This window comes from Nothobranchius furzeri, chromosome 2 (genome assembly GCF_043380555.1).
Source record: "Nothobranchius furzeri strain GRZ-AD chromosome 2, NfurGRZ-RIMD1, whole genome shotgun sequence".
In the NCBI taxonomy this organism is placed as follows: domain Eukaryota; kingdom Metazoa; phylum Chordata; class Actinopteri; order Cyprinodontiformes; family Nothobranchiidae; genus Nothobranchius; species Nothobranchius furzeri.
The window spans coordinates 86,605,796-86,622,693 of NC_091742.1; the positions used below are offsets into that span (position 1 = coordinate 86,605,796).

General features: G+C 41.4%; 1 protein-coding gene across 1 annotated transcript; it reads left to right on the forward strand.

Annotated features, from left to right (window-relative positions):
* The first annotated feature begins 2 nt into the window (after positions 1-2).
* Positions 3-16,611, forward strand: LOC139066133 (mucin-2-like). Its single transcript, XM_070548123.1, has 11 exons — positions 3-132; positions 207-388; positions 627-764; positions 1,365-1,503; positions 1,578-1,755; positions 8,417-8,558; positions 8,752-8,889; positions 12,494-12,552; positions 12,648-13,523; positions 13,647-13,723; positions 15,913-16,611. The coding sequence occupies exons 1-11, from the start codon at positions 10-12 to the stop codon at positions 16,030-16,032; spliced, it is 2,172 nt and encodes a 723-aa protein (XP_070404224.1). The 5' UTR covers positions 3-9; the 3' UTR covers positions 16,033-16,611.
* The last annotated feature ends 287 nt before the right edge of the window (positions 16,612-16,898 follow it).

The window sequence follows — 16,898 nt, forward strand, 5'->3', positions numbered from 1 at the left end:
TCACTCACCATGTTGCTCTCAGTGCTGCTGCTGCTGCTGCTGCTGGTGGTTCTGGTCAGCAGGACTCAAGCTGGTTTGAATGGTTTTGTCTTCACCTACACTGCTCAGGGCCCTCTGGGAAATGGATTCTATGTAAGTAGGTTTTCTAGTTTGTGTTTGCCTTTTAAATGTCAGTTCTCAACATTCCTTTGCTTTTTAAACTACAGACAATCGAAAAGCAGAAGTGGAGCTTTAGTTCATGTGAGGAAGTTGATTCCATGGTTTGCGGCAACAGCTGTGATTCCCTGGGATCCCTTTACGGGAAGGTGGAGGAAAGCAGCGGAGAATGGTGCCAGAAAGAGAGAGTCACCTATGGACAGGATGGCTATGCCCTCGCCAAACAGTACAGGTGAGTTCACATCAACGTTACGCAGAAATTGAGCTTTTTAGTTGTAGCTGCAGTGTGATCAACACATGGACTGTACAGCTGCATTAAATCAACTAAAATTCGGCATTTTCTGTATTTTTAGTTTTGTTGTTGTTACTTTAAAATGATCATCTTGTTGGGCTACAGAGATCCACACACACATGCCGCCATGCACGAGACTCTGAGAAGCATCTGAAACCTTTATTGACTTTCACTACAGTTGGTCTAATAGAAGCTGGACTGATAACAGAAACGGCGTCGTAGCGTTCAGAGCCCAGGCTCTGATAGACCCGAGGAAGCGATCTGACACTGGAAACGTCAACTCCTCACCCCAGACCACCATCATCCCAGTTGTCAGGTAAGATCTGCATTCTTTTACGTCAGCTTTTGAAAATATATTTTGCACAGCTTTTGTGTTTATTTAAAGTAAAATAGATCTGTTTCACTTTATTCATCATTAGAGATAAAGATAAATGACCTACATTTGTATAGCTTCGTTCTGAATCAGAGGACTCCAAAGTGCCTTACAGTACAATCATTCACACACACATTCCCACACTGGTGGTGATGAGCTATATCGTAGCCCCGGCTGCCCTGGGGCGCACTGACAGACACAAGGCTGCCGAGAATCATCACTAAGTTTTCATTGACATTAGGGAGTTTGGAAGATGTTTAAAAACGTCGGTTGTAGGTGAGGAGCACTAAGGTTTCACAGTAGAAACAGAAAAAGTTGGAAGAAAGAATTCGTGAGTCAGAGTATTCTCTTTGAATAATAGAGATAATAATTTAATAGAGCAATCACACACCTACATTTACCATAAGTCATTCCCAGAATCAACAATGAGTGACAAAGAACCAAAGAATTCCAGTAATTTAGTAGAGCCAGTTGGTCAAGCTGGAAATTTCATCTGAGTTGAAAGCATATGAACTTAGCTGTGCTCCATCCTCTTTCATTCAGAGTTCCTTCAAACTGTCAGAGTGACATCAACTTATTGAATTTCGACCCTGATGGAGACGAGGTTAAATGCAGATATGCAAATGGTTCTCTGTCAGAGTGTGATGCTTGCACACCTCCGTCTGTCCTTAGCCTCTCGTCGGTGAGTAACAAACATCAGTGATGGCTGTGGAGCTAGACTGGGTGACTCACTGACTTTTCTCTTTCCTGGTTTAGTCTTGTATTCTGTCATTCAGCCCGACTTCCAGCAGTGATGAAGGTTCCTACGCCGTCCAGATGATGATGGAGGACTCTCCTAGAAAGACGATTACCCTGACCAACCCTGATGGCTCCCAGGCAGACAAAACTACCAGTGACATAATCAACAGCATACCTGTTCAGTTTGTTTTGAAAGGTGCCTTGGGTGCTGAAATTTGAAATATAATTGTCTGCGTCTGGAATCTAAAAAGCGTCTGTCTAATGAGAGAGTTTATGTGCTAATCTTAATCCTTTGTAGATTATCTTTACAAATTATCATCAAATCACTTCTGACCATACAATTCCAAATGGAGCATCAGGATTAGAGCCTTCATCGGAAGTTTGCCGTTACCATTTACATGTAGTAGAGGATCAACAGGTGGCAAGGGCTAGTACTGCTAGTACTGCTACTACTACTACTTCTACTACTACTACTACGTCTACGTCTACTACTACTAGTAGTACTACTGCTACTACTACTGGTGCTATTACCGCTCCTGCTACTTCTACTGCTGTTTTCTACACTACAACCACTACCACTGCTGCTGCTACTACTACTACTACTACTTCAACAACAACTACTACTACTACGACTGCTGCTGCTACTGCTGCTACTAATGATGATGATACTACTACTACTGCTACTGCTGATGATCATGATACTACTACTACTGATGATGATGATGATAATACTACTACTACTCCTGCTGATGATAATACTATTACTACTGCTGCTGCTGATGATGATGATACTACTACTGCTTCTGCTGATGACAATACTACTACTACTGCTGCTGACGATGATACTACTACTACTGATGATGATGATACTACTACTACTGCTGATGATACTACTACAACTACTACTGCTGCTACTACTGCTGCTGATGATGATGATGATGATACTACTACTACTGCTGATGATGATGACACCACTACTACTACTACTGCTGATGATGATAATACTACTAGTACTGCTGCTGATGAGAATGATACTACTACTGCTGCTGATGATGATGAGAATGATACTACTACTACTGCTGCTGCTGATGGTGATACTACTTCTACTGCTGATGATGATACTACTTCTACTGCTGATGATGATAAAAATACTGCTACTACTACTGCTGATGATGATGATACTACTACTGCTGCTGCTGATGATAATATTACTACTACTACTGATGATGATGATACTACTACTACTACTACTACTACTGATGATGATACTACTACTACTACTACTGCTGATGAAAATGATGATGATACTACTACTGATGATGATGATACTACTACTACTGATGATGATGATACTACTACTGATGATGATGATGATGATACTACTACTGATGATGATGATAATATTAGTACTACTGCTGATTATGATAATATTACTACTACTACTGCTAATGATGAAGATGATGATAATACTACTGCTGCTGATGTTACTACTACTACCGCTGATGATGATACTACTACTACTACTGATGATGATGATACTACTACTACTAGTACTACTACTACCACTACTGATGATGATGATACTACTGCTGCTTCTGATGATGCTACTACCACTGATGATGATGATGCTACTACTACTGATGATGACGATGATAATATTACTACTACTGCTGATGATGATGATACTACTACTGCTGATGATGATGATAATATTACCACTACTACTGATGAGGATGATACTACTACTATTACTACTGATGATGATACTACTACTGCTGCTAATGATGATACTACTACTACTGCTGCTGCTGATGATGATGATAATACTACTACTACTGCTGCTACTGCTGATCATGATACTACTACTACTACTGATGTTGATGATGATGATAATACTACTACTACTGATGATGATGATACTACTACTACTACTGATGATGATGATACTTCTACTGCTGCTGATGATGATACTACTACTACTACTTCAACAACAACTACTACTACTACGACTGCTGCTGCTACTGCTGCTACTAATGATGATGATACTACTACTACTGCTACTGCTGATGATCATAATACTACTACTACTGATGATGATGATGATAATACTACTACTACTCCTGCTGATGATAATACTATTACTACTGCTGATGATGATGATACTACTACTGCTTCTGCTGATGACAATACTACTACTACTGCTGCTGACGATGATACTACTACTACTGATGATGATGATACTACTACTACTGCTGATGATACTACTACAACTACTACTGCTGCTACTACTGCTGCTGCTGCTGCTGATGATGATACTACTACTACTGCTGATGATGATGACACTACTACTACTACTACTACTGCTGATGATGATAATACTACTAGTACTGCTGCTGATGAGAATGATACTACTACTGCTGCTGCTGATGATGAGAATGATACTACTACTACTGCTGCTGCTGATGGTGATACTACTTCTACTGCTGATGATACTACTACTACTGCTGATGATGATAAAAATACTGCTACTACTACTGCTAATGATGATGATACTACTACTGCTGCTGCTGATGATAATATTACTACTACTACTGATGATGATGATACTACTACTACTACTACTACTACTACTGCTGATGAAAATGATGATGATACTACTACTACTGATGATGATACTACTACTACTGATGATGATGATACTACTACTGATGATGATGATGATGATACTACTACTGATGATGATGATAATATTAGTACTACTGCTGATTATGATAATATTACTACTACTACTGCTAATGATGATGATGATGATAATACTACTACTGCTGCTGATGTTACTACTACTACCGCTGATGATGATACTACTACTACTACTGATGATGATGATACTACTACTACTAGTACTACTACTACCACTACTGATGATGATGATACTACTGCTGCTTCTGATGATGCTACTACCACTGATGATGATGATGCTACTACTACTGATGATGACGATGATAATATTACTACTACTGCTGATGATGATGATACTACTACTGCTGATGATGATGATAATATTACCACTACTACTGATGAGGATGATGATACTACTACTACTAATGATGATGATTCTACTACTATTACTACTGATGATGATACTACTACTGCTGCTAATGATGATACTACTGCTGCTGCTGATGATGATGATAATACTACTACTACTGCTGCTACTGCTGATCATGATACTACTACTACTACTGATGTTGATGATGATAATACTACTACTACTGATGATGATGATACTACTACTACTACTGATGATGATGATACTTCTACTGCTGCTGATGATGATACTACTACTACTACTACTACTGCTGCTGCTGCTGATGATGATACTACTACTACTACTGCTTCTGATGATCATGATACTACTACTAGTACTGATGTTGATGATGATGATAATACTACTACTACTGCTGCTGCTGATGATGATACTACTACTACTACTGCTGATGATCATGATACTACAACTACTACTTATGATGATAATACTTCTACTACTGCTGATGATGAAGATACTACTACTACTGCTGATGATGATACTACTACTACTGATGATGATGATACTACTACTACTGCTGATGATGATGATACTACTACTGCTTCTGCTGATGACGATACTACTACTACTGCTGCTGACGATGATACTACTACTACTGCTGCTGATGATGATACTACTACTACTGCTGCTGATACTACTGATGATGATGATGATTCTACTACTACTGCTGATGATACTACTACAACTACTGCTGCTGCTGCTACTACTGCTGCTGATGATGATGATGATACTACTACTACTACTGCTGCTGCTGCTGCTGATGATGATGATGATGATGATGACACTACTACTACTACTGATGATGATGACACTACTACTACTACTGATGATGATGAGAATGATACTACTACTGCTGCTGCTGATGACGATACTACTACTACTGCTGCTGACGATGATACTACTACTACTACTGCTGCTGACGATGATACTACTACTACTGCTGCTGCTGCTGCTGCTACTACTGCTGCTGCTGATGATGATACTACTACTACTAATTCTGCTGCTGCTGCTGCTGCTGATGATGATACTACTAATACTACTGATGATGATGATACTATTAACACTACTGCTGATGATGATAATACTACTACTGCTGCTGAGAATGATACTACTACTGCTGCTGCTGATGAGAATGATACTACTACTGCTGCTGCTGCTGCTGATGATGATGATACTACTACTACTACTGCTGATGATGATAATACTACTACTACTGCTGCTGATGAGAATGATACTACTACTGCTGCTGCTGATGAGAATGATACTACTACTGCTGATGATGATGACGATGATACTACTTCTACTGCTGCTGCTGATGATACTACTACTACTGATGATGATAATAATACTACTACTACTACTGCTGATGATGATACTACTACTACTGCTGCTGCTGCTGATGATGATGATACTACTACTGCTGCTGCTGATGATGATATTACTACTACTACTGTTGATGATGATACTACTATTACTACTACTACTGCTACTGCTGCTGCTGATGATGATACTACTGCTGCTGCTGATGATGATGTTTATACTACTACTACTACTGCTGCTGATGATGATATTACTACTACTGCTGATGATGCTACTACTACTACTGATGATGATGATGATAATATTACTACTACTACTGCTGATGATGATGATAATATTACTACTACTACTGATGATGATGATGATGATACTACTCCTGCTGCTGCTGCTGCTGATGATACTACTACTACCGCTGATGATGATGATGATGATGATACTACTACTGATGATGATACTACTACTACTACTACTAATGCTGATGACGATACTACTACTACTGCTGCTGACGATGATACTACTACTAATGCTGACGATGATACTACTACTACTGCTGCTGACGATGATACTGCTACTGCTGCTGCTGCTGCTGATGATGATGATGATGATGATGATACTACTACAACTGCTGATGATACTACTACTACTACTGCTGCTGATGATGATGATACTACCGCTACAGCTGATGATGATAATACTACTACTGCTGATGAGAATGATACTACTACTGCTGATGATGAGAATGATACTACTACTGCTGATGATGATGATGATACTACTACTACTGATGATGATGATGATAATATTACTACTACTACTGCTGCTGATGATGATGATGATACTACTCCTGCTGCTGCTGCTGCTGATGATACTACTACTACTACTGATGATGATACTACTACTACTACTACTGCTGATGACGATACTACTACTACTGCTGCTGACGATGATACTAATACTACTGCTGACGATGATACTACTACTACTGCTGCTGACGATGATACTACTACTACTACTGCTGCTGCTGCTGATACTACTACTGCTGCTGCTGCTGATGATGATGATGATGATGATACTACTACAACTGCTGATGATACTACTACTACTACTGCTGCTGCTACTACTGCTGCTGATGATGATGATACTACCACTACAGATGATGATGATAATACTACTACTACTGCTGCTGATGAGAATGATACTACTACTACTGCTGCTGCTGATGATGATGATACTACTTCTACTGCTGCTGCTGATGATACTACTTCTACTGCTGCTGCTGATGATACTACTACTACTGCTGATGATGATAATAATACTACTACTACTACTGATGATAATGATGATGATGATGATACTACTACTACTGCTGCTGCTTCTGCTGATGATGATGATAATATTTCTACTACTACTATTGATGATGATATTGCTATTACTACTACTGCTGCTGCTGCTGCTGCTGCTGCTGATGATGATGATGATGATGATTATGATGATGATGATACTACTACTGCTGATGATGATGATACTACTACTACTAATGATGATGATGATACTACTACTACTACTACTACTACTGATGATGATGATACTACTACTACTGCTGATGATGATGATAATATTAATACTACTACTGCTGCTGCTGATTATGATACTACTACTACTACTACTACTACTGATGATGATGATGCTACTACTACTGCTGATGATGATACTACTAGTACTGCTGCTGATGATGATGATACTACTACTAAAACTACTACTGATGATGATGATGACACTACTACTACTACTACTACTACTACTACTACTACTACTACTGTTGCTGCTTCTGCTGATGATGATACTACTACTACTGCTGCTGATGATACTACTACTACTACTACTGCTGAGATGATGATGCTACTACTACTACTGCTGCTGCTGCTGCTGATGATGATGATACTACTACTACTGCTGCTGATGATACTACTACTACTACTACTGCTGAGATGATGATGCTACTACTACTTCAACTACTGCTACTGTCACTGCTACTACTGATGTTACTGCTGTAGTTACTACTACTACTGTGACTATGTCTACGACTACTACGCCTTCTACTACTACTAGTAGTACTACTGCTTTTACTTCTACTTGTATTACTACTGCGACTACTACTGCTGCTACTATTTCTATATGTAGAAATAGTGTATATATATATATGTATATATATATATATATATATATATATATATATATATTTCTTTATTATTTATATAGAAATATTTCTTTATTATTTATATAGAAATATTTATGTTGAAATATGTTAATTTCCACCTAATGTAAAAGTAGTCATCCATATAAACATTGAAATTCAGACTGATTTGAGTTGATTGATTTGTTCACATGTTCACATCATCATGTTTGTTTTTACTTCCCTGTGTTTTTCCAGTTGATGCTGCAGTACCGTCCTGCTCTGAAGGTCTCTATCTACCCAGATTTCTGCCTCCAACTCCAGAAAACGGAGCTCAGATCATCGCTGCCGTTAATCAGACTTTGGAAATCGCCATCAGAGCAGAAGCAACTCAGTCCGTGTAAGAGGAAGTAAAACTCATTTCAGGGAAAGCTGACAGTGATTTATTCCAAATCAGTTTATCGTAATTAAATGTCAGCTGAAAGAATGTCTGCAGCTGTCAGTGAATCGTTAGATAAAGATTTGATGAAAGACAACAGCTGAAGTCAGATTAAACTGGAATGTGATCAATTTGGCATTTCTCGTTTTTGAAGGATCACTGAGCTGCTGTTCAGTGGGCCTTGTGATGTGGTAAAAAATACATCGGGATCAGGAAATTTCACACTGAGTTGGACGCCTAATGACCTTGATGGAGGACAAAGCCACCCCATCTGTTTTATCATACAGGCAAAGTGAGTTTATTTTATTTTTTCTCACCCTTTATCAAAATGTAGAGATATTAACTGGAAGTGCTGAGAGAAAAAATAAAGATGTTATATGTAAATTTACATTGACTGGTTATGCTAATGCTGTCCTGTACTTTTGGTACATTTCTTTGGATTGTGATAGAACAGTATGTTGTTCTTTTCTGAAGGCACTTAAGCTCCCTATCAGTTTGTGAACAGGTTTTGTGTTTTGGTTTGAGTTTTGTTAGGTCAGTGAATGCACCACAGCAGCTAGAATGTGTTCATTTTTTTTAGTTCCTGTTGTCTCAGCTATCGCTGCTCGTCGCATGAACACTGATAAACGCCGTATGTGCCAGAGCCGGAGACTAAACGCAACAGGATGCTTCATAATACTTTGAATAAGCAGTCATTGTAACTTATCAGAAAACACAACAAACACAAAAGGTAAATGTGTCTCGATTAAAGGAATAAATATATGGAATAGTTTAGATAAGAAGATAAAAGATTCTATATCCTTAAATACATTCAAAAAGAAGTTCAAAGCTAATAATTATGTAGCCATGTAGCCATTTAACAAAACTGTATGTAACCTATTTTGTGTTCTTTAGCTTGTCTTTGCTTTCTTTTACTAGCTCTTCTTACTTGTTGAGGGCAAGTCGCATTATGTTGTAATTTGGGTTTTGGCCATAGATATTTGGCCATTTTCACTTCTGCCAAAACCTTTCAGTCATTGACTTTTAAAGAGGAATTAAATTCCATTCTTTCCTTTTTTCTTTTTCTCACTGTGATCGCTATGTTACTTTCCTCTTGTCATTATACCTGCCCAAGCTAGATGTGACCTGTTGTGTGATTGAATAAAGTAATCTACACATACGGAAACATATCTAGGACTCTTCCTGATAAAGTAAATGTACTCAGACGTAGTAAATCCAGATCCAGAATTATTTCTACCTGAACTAAGAAGAACAAGAGCAAACAAACACAAAAAAAAGAAAAATCATGGTTTCTTGAACAAAACCTTGAACACACCAGCCGCGAAGCGCCACATAGCGGATCGCTGACAAATTTTGCGCGCTGACCGCAACTCCTCTGTTCATATCAGGCGAGATTTTTCGACGAGCGCTTCTGTTCACGCCTACTGTTTTCCAAATCCCCCCACCTGTGTGTGTGTGTGTGTGTGTGTGTGTGTGTGTGTGTTTGTGTGCAACCAGTTTGCCCTGCTTGTTATCAGAAACTGGTTGGTTCGCTGGACTTTTTTTTTTTGACAATGGTAATTTCTGCTTCAGCCCTCTCCCCCTCCCCCTGCGCAGCGGCCGCAAACTCACTGGTGTGCCTGCAGCCTCTCAGAGTTCCTGCTGCTCTAAACATTAAAATAATTATTTCATTTTCTGCTCCTCACTTCTGATTACCTTCAATCAGAGGTGGACTGGCCTATCTGGCAATCTGGCACTGTCCCGGTGGGCCGCTTAGCCAAGTGGGCTGCTTGCCCAGCTTGGGCCGACACTACTCCACAGTTGGTGATCTGCAGAACATTAGCTACATGGTAACCCGAAGCTAACAGAGTATTTCCAGGCATTTTTAGCAAGAAAAACGTGGTAGAGCAATGACATAGGAGTTGTTTTACCGTGTTAGCATGTAGCTAATGTCCCGCTGATCTCCGCCCGTGGTGAATGAGCTGAAGACCAGCTGTGGAAGACCAGGGCTCCCGGTCGCAGCGGTCTGGCCCTGCTTTTAATTTAACAGTCCCAGTCCATATTACATCTCACATTCAGCCTAGAGACGAGTCCGCGGGTGGCAACACCCCCCACCCCCACCGCTCTCTCAATGGGGAGGGCCGACGATTCGTAAAATGCCAGGGCCGAATTTTGGTCCCAGTCCACTCCTACCTTCAATGGTGTCTGTTTGTTGCAACCACCAGGTACAAAAACTAACTTGTATTTATTTGACTATTTTTCTGTCCTGTATCTGTTTATAATCTTCCTGCATCTCCTCTCAGAAAAACTGCTACCTGGGTTCATATATATTCACCTTATGAGTTACCTTTGAACTGCAGTTCTTAAAGATCTACCGACCACAAAAACAGCGGAGTGCTTGCCGGCCACACCACTGAGGTGCGTCACCGGAGGACAAAACAGGTGATGTGCCCCGCTCTACAGCAGCGAAAAGCATCAGGCACAAATAAAAGACAGAAAACATAAAAGGAAGTGAGCCGACATGAACGATCGCGTGTTAAATTGGTTTTTGAGGTGGCGACACCTAATTTGATAATGTTACTGTGGCGGTGCTCAGGACGCAGATGTCTGGAGCGCGTCAACAATCAGAGCTTTGCATGCGCAAGCTGGTTAAGGTTAGGATGGGGGTGAGGGGAAGGTTAAATTGCAAGAGGGTAAAGGTCACAATTTGGTTAAATGTCCGTTTTACGGCGGGTGTCAGTACCGACGCTCTGGCACAGCGCGTCACCTCCTGATGCGCAGGGGCTCGTCACCTGCTGTCTTTTCCAAGGACTGCATCTTGTCGGTCATTATCACATGACAGCGACTAGTCGATGACAGGCATAAAAAGTCACTACAGAGCAGTGAGGTCGACTAGTCGACTAGTTCAAACAACCCCTAGTGTGCATGTGTGTGCAACCAGTTTGCCCTGCTTGTTATCAGAAACTGCACTGATCCTGCTGCTGTTTTGTAGACCAGTTCTTAAATGATTATTTAAATAACCCAGTGCTTGTGGTAGTGTACTATATGTATTTGTTCACATTTATGAAATCTATCTTTTGCTATAAAAACTGCATTTAAAATCATGGAAATACTGTGTTCCTCCACAGGGGTGTGTGTGTGTGTGTGTGTGTGTGTGTGTGTGTGTGTGTGTGTGTATGTGTGTGTGTGTGTGTGTGTGTGTGTGTGTGTGTCTGTGTGTGTGTGTGTCTTTGTTCATTTTCATCTTTCTAGTCTGTTTAGGTAAACAAAAATGATCACAATTATCAATCAGTGTTTTATTTCTTTATTTTGTTAAAATTACGGCACACCTCTTCTGTTTTGATTTGTTGTCCTGCCAGAACGAAAACTCGCGAATAAATTAGAGCTCACGCTGAAATGATCGCTGCATAGAGCACGCCTACACTGCACTTTGCAGCTGATGTGACCGAGAGCGTATAAGGCTCCAAATAGAACTGCTTGTCGATACATGGTGATTCGCGGCGTATCGTCGCTCTTCCGCGTCTGGTGTGTTCCGTGCGTTAGCAAGTGAGGTTAGTTTGAACTTTTATACTTCTCAAATTTTCACGAGGATCTTCCCATTATAAAATAGAGCCAAGATTTCTTGGCAGTTTATAAATTAGTGGGACATAAATCATGAAATTTTATTGTGAATATTTAAAAATAACTTGCACTTGTAAAGCACCTTTTCGAGTTAATGGACTCCAAGGTGATTTACACTACGGTGTATCATTCAACCTGGCATAGCATTCATTAGCTGGTGAAGTCCAGACATTAGGCCCACTGATAATCTTTGGAATATGCTAAAGAACTCTGGACGGAGCAGTTTGAAACCACAAGAGTCAACATAAGAGCTCAGTGAAAATTGAAAATATTAATGTTGTAATTTATTCCCACAGCTACTCCAGTTCTGTGTACCAGTCTGCACTTCGATGTGTTGTGGTGACTGCTGAAACCAGTGAGTGGAAAGCTTCCTGGATTTTTATTTCTGTTATAAAAAAAATCATCCTGAACTATTAACGTCACAGATGTCCCGATCTGTTCTGTTCACAGGCGCTCCTGTCGCCACAGCTCCCCCCAGAGCAGAATATCCTATCGCCACAGCTCCCCCCATAGCAGAATATCCTATCGCCACAGCTCCCCCCACAACAGACTATCCTACCACCACAACTCCCCCCACAACAGACTATCCTACCACCACAACTCCCCAAACAACAGAATATCCTACCACCACAACTCCCCCCACAACAGACTATCCTACCACCACAACTCCCCCCACAACAGAATATCCTACCACCACAACTCCCCCCACAACAGAATATCCTACCACCACAACTCCCCAAACAACAGAATATCCTACCACCACAGCTCCCCCCAAAACAGAATATCCTACCACCACAACTCCCCCCACAACAGAATATCCTACCACCACAACTCCCCCCACAACAGAATATCCTACCACCACAGCTCCCCCCACAACAGAATATCCTACCACCACAACTCCCCCCACAACAGAATATCCTACCACCACAGCTCCCCCCACAACAGAATATCCTACCACCACAACTCCCCCCACAACAGAATATCCTACCACCACAACTCCCCAAACAACAGAATATCCTACCACCACAGCTCCCCCCACAACAGAATATCCTACCACCACAACTCCCCCCACAACAGAATATCCTACCACCACAGCTCCCCCCACAACAGACTATCCTACCACCACAGCTCCCCCCACAACAGAATATCCTACCACCACAACTCTCACCACAAGAACCATAGTCAGTCCTATCATCACAACCCCTCCCACAACAAACATTTTTGGTCCTTCCACCACAAGAACCACAGCCACTACTACACCTACAGTTGCACCAACTACCATTACAACAACAACAACAATGTCTCCAACACCTGCCCCAGGACAAAGTACGTTTAGAACCTAGCTTGAGATTATTCATCCAGTATGCTGATGTTTTCGGATTGCACCATAACTTTTAAAACCAAAACTATTCTGTTCTGCATTTTGAAGTTGATTTTCTGTGCTTGTAGATTATGTGATTGCTCTGAAAATGAAGATCTCTACTACACTGTCTCTGGACAACCAAAAGGAGACCATCGTTAAACTGGTCAGTAACCTTTTCCCTGTAATAAAAACAAAATGTAAGCAGGTAGAACGAATGAAGCTGTTTTTTGTTTATTTAACATTGTCTTTTGCCACTTGGCTTGGATTGGATCATGGATGCCCAGGGTTGCCCAATACTTGTCCTGGAGGGGTGCTATCCTGTATGTTTGAGTTGTTTTTTATGCTCCATCACAATTCAGTGGCTTGACGGCATATTAAGCAGGTCATCAAACTCCACAGAAGTCTTCTAAAAACTTGATTATTAAAATTAGGTGTGTTGGAGCAAGATATTAACTAAAACATTTTAAATGATAAATAACTCACACTTGTATAGTGCCTTTCAGAGTCAGAGCACTCAAAGCGCTTAACACTACAATGGATCACTCATCCATTCACACGTTGATGGTGATCAGCTACATTGTAGCCACAGCTGCCCTGGGGCACACTGACAGAGGTGAGGCTGCCGAGCACAGGCACCATCAGTCCGTCTGACCACCACCAACAAGCAAGAAGGGTCAAGTGTCTTGCTCAAGGACAAAACAGCAGAATTATGTGTCAGAAGCCAGGATCGAACCTGCAACCTTCCAATTACTGGACGACCCGCTCTACCTCCAGAGCTACTGCCGCCCCCAGCTATTGTTGGATAGTGGGCCTCCAGGGCTAGGATTCAGCCACTCAGGGTAACATAACACCACATTTCAAGCTGAAAGACACTAATAAACACCTAGGAGCTGGCTGTAGATGTATTTAATTTGAACATGGCGACAATGGCAGAGGAGCTAAACTCCCCTCCCATAAATGAAGGGTTGCAGGTTTGCACGCTGCTCAGGGTGTCACAGTACCAGTACCAGTAGTTGTGTCCCTGGTGCTTCTTCCTGACACTCGCGGACTACAGACGCTTCTCTTTTTGCTTCCTTATCTTTTTTCCCAAGGCTTTTTGTCCTGTCTGCCCACAGAGCGCTTCTCTGCATTTCTTTTGAAAAACCCTATTTTTAACCATGGATTTGATAAATTGGTCATTCAACAAGATTGATAAGATTTTTTCAACAATGAGAGTGGGGGCTCCCACATGCCCACAGGGGACACACCCGGTGGGGTATATGCTGGATTCCTGGAGGGAATGGAAGATCATATGCCTCTCCCAGCTGTCCATTGAGGATGTCGAAGACGTGTGGATATTTGGCCTGATGAGCACTGGATTTCTCCTGATTGGAGTGGGAGGATATCTGGTTTTCTGGAAATTTGGGAAGACGGGAGCAATTGGAGGGCGACCCGCACCCACGGAAAGCACCGTCCATGTGGAGTCTTCACAGACTGGGACGTTACTCGGGGTGAATCGTAAGCTGGACAATGTTCTAGCTGCGATACCGGTATTAGTGAGCAAAATGGATGTCATCTCGGAGAGAGTCACCGGACGGTATGGACAAGTGTAATAGCCAAAATTGGCTTCACTGAAGGACTGGAATGATCAGTTTAAAGACTGAAGGCAGAGAGGAAAATTATCTCAGCCTGACCCAAACAAATTCATGTTATCCGAATCTGACGCCCTAGCAGCCTTGAGAGGCTAGCAACAACAAACCCCCATGAAGGAAGACAGATGCTGTGAAAACCCGACACCCCCCCCCCCCCACCCCCCCACCCCCACCCCGTCTTCGGAGTGGTGGACTTCAGCCTGGCAAGGTCATCAACCTGCAGGAGTCAATGTGCTCTGCGCTTCTCCCAAGATCTCCCTCCCACCTGTGGCTACAGTGGCTGAGTGCCGTAGATGGCTGCTCTCGCTAGGGGAAACAGGATCCCAGCCCCCCCCCCCCTCACCTTCCTATTGGAGTCTCATGTTATGTTGTGTTGTCTGAAGTCTGTTGCATATCTGTGAGGTGTTTTTTGCACAGCGAAGCTGCCCTCCTGGTGGGAGGGTAGCTGTGAAGTGCCTTTTTTTCCCTCCTCCTGAATCAATTCCTCATGTTACCCTCTTATCTCTATTATTAAGGTAGCGCGACTCAGGGTTGGGAATGACCACAGTCACCAATTCTTGTCATGTGTCTTGCCCATGTATGTCTGATCTCTGAATTGTGTGTATTGAAACTCAAATTTCCCTCTGGGATTAATAAAGTATCTTTGAAATGTTTTGAAATTGAAATAGGTGTGATTCTTCAAATGCATTCATCAAAACATTTTAATGTGTTTCTTCAACAGATAAGAGATGCACTGATTGGACAGGGATTGCCATCAGACATAAGTCTTCGCCTTGTGAGCAGCAGCAGAAGCAGCAGTCCAGTTCAAGTGACAACAGCTGCTTCCCATGGGTTGTCATGAAAATACATAGGACTCCTAGCCTAGTGAACTAGACCAAATTCTTGCTTTGCAAAGTTTGGAATGCGGAGATCATTTGAAAGACAATGGTAGAACCCGCCCCACAACCGAGAGCCGTCAATGGAGCGTTGCCAGACTAAATACTACATTTATTTAGTCTGGCTTGCCAGGCTATAGGACTCCTGCAGGGAAAGGGGTTTCCTGCTGTTTAGATACAGTGTTTGGTCACAACTGCCAACAAACTACTTTGAACCCTAAACTAAACCCTCACACATGATAAATCACGGTTAGTTCACAAGCCATAAAAACATTGTAGAAGTTTTAAAAAGTTAGTTTTCCGGATAGCCTGTTATCTTTATGTTGCTGTTATTTTGTACTGGTGTAGTTGGGAGGACCGCTTTATCTGCCGTTTTTTGGTGTCTGATGGAATACATCTGCTGATTGTATATTTGATTATTGTTGGTTCCAGTAAAAATTACAAAAAAAATCCAGTGTGAATGCGCAGCAAAGCCAACAACTACTGTAACTGGTATCCACAAATGTGTTCATTCAGAATAAGAATAAAGATGTTTGTGTCTGGTTGATGATTTGTTTTAACAAAGGTTCCCAGGCAATAAATCTTACATCGTGGGATAACCTCATAAGTCACCTATGTGGTATAACTGTGCCAAAAATTATTCTGATTATTTTTGTGATTCTATTCACTCTGAGGTCTGACTTTCTTGTTTGTGGCTGAATGTTCCCACAATAGAAAAAAAATTACACTTTATCTGTTTTACAACAGTAGGAACCTCAGTTGCATCTGGAAGATCCATATGCACATTTAGACAAGACAGCTTTATTTGTAAAGCACATTCCCTACAAAACTC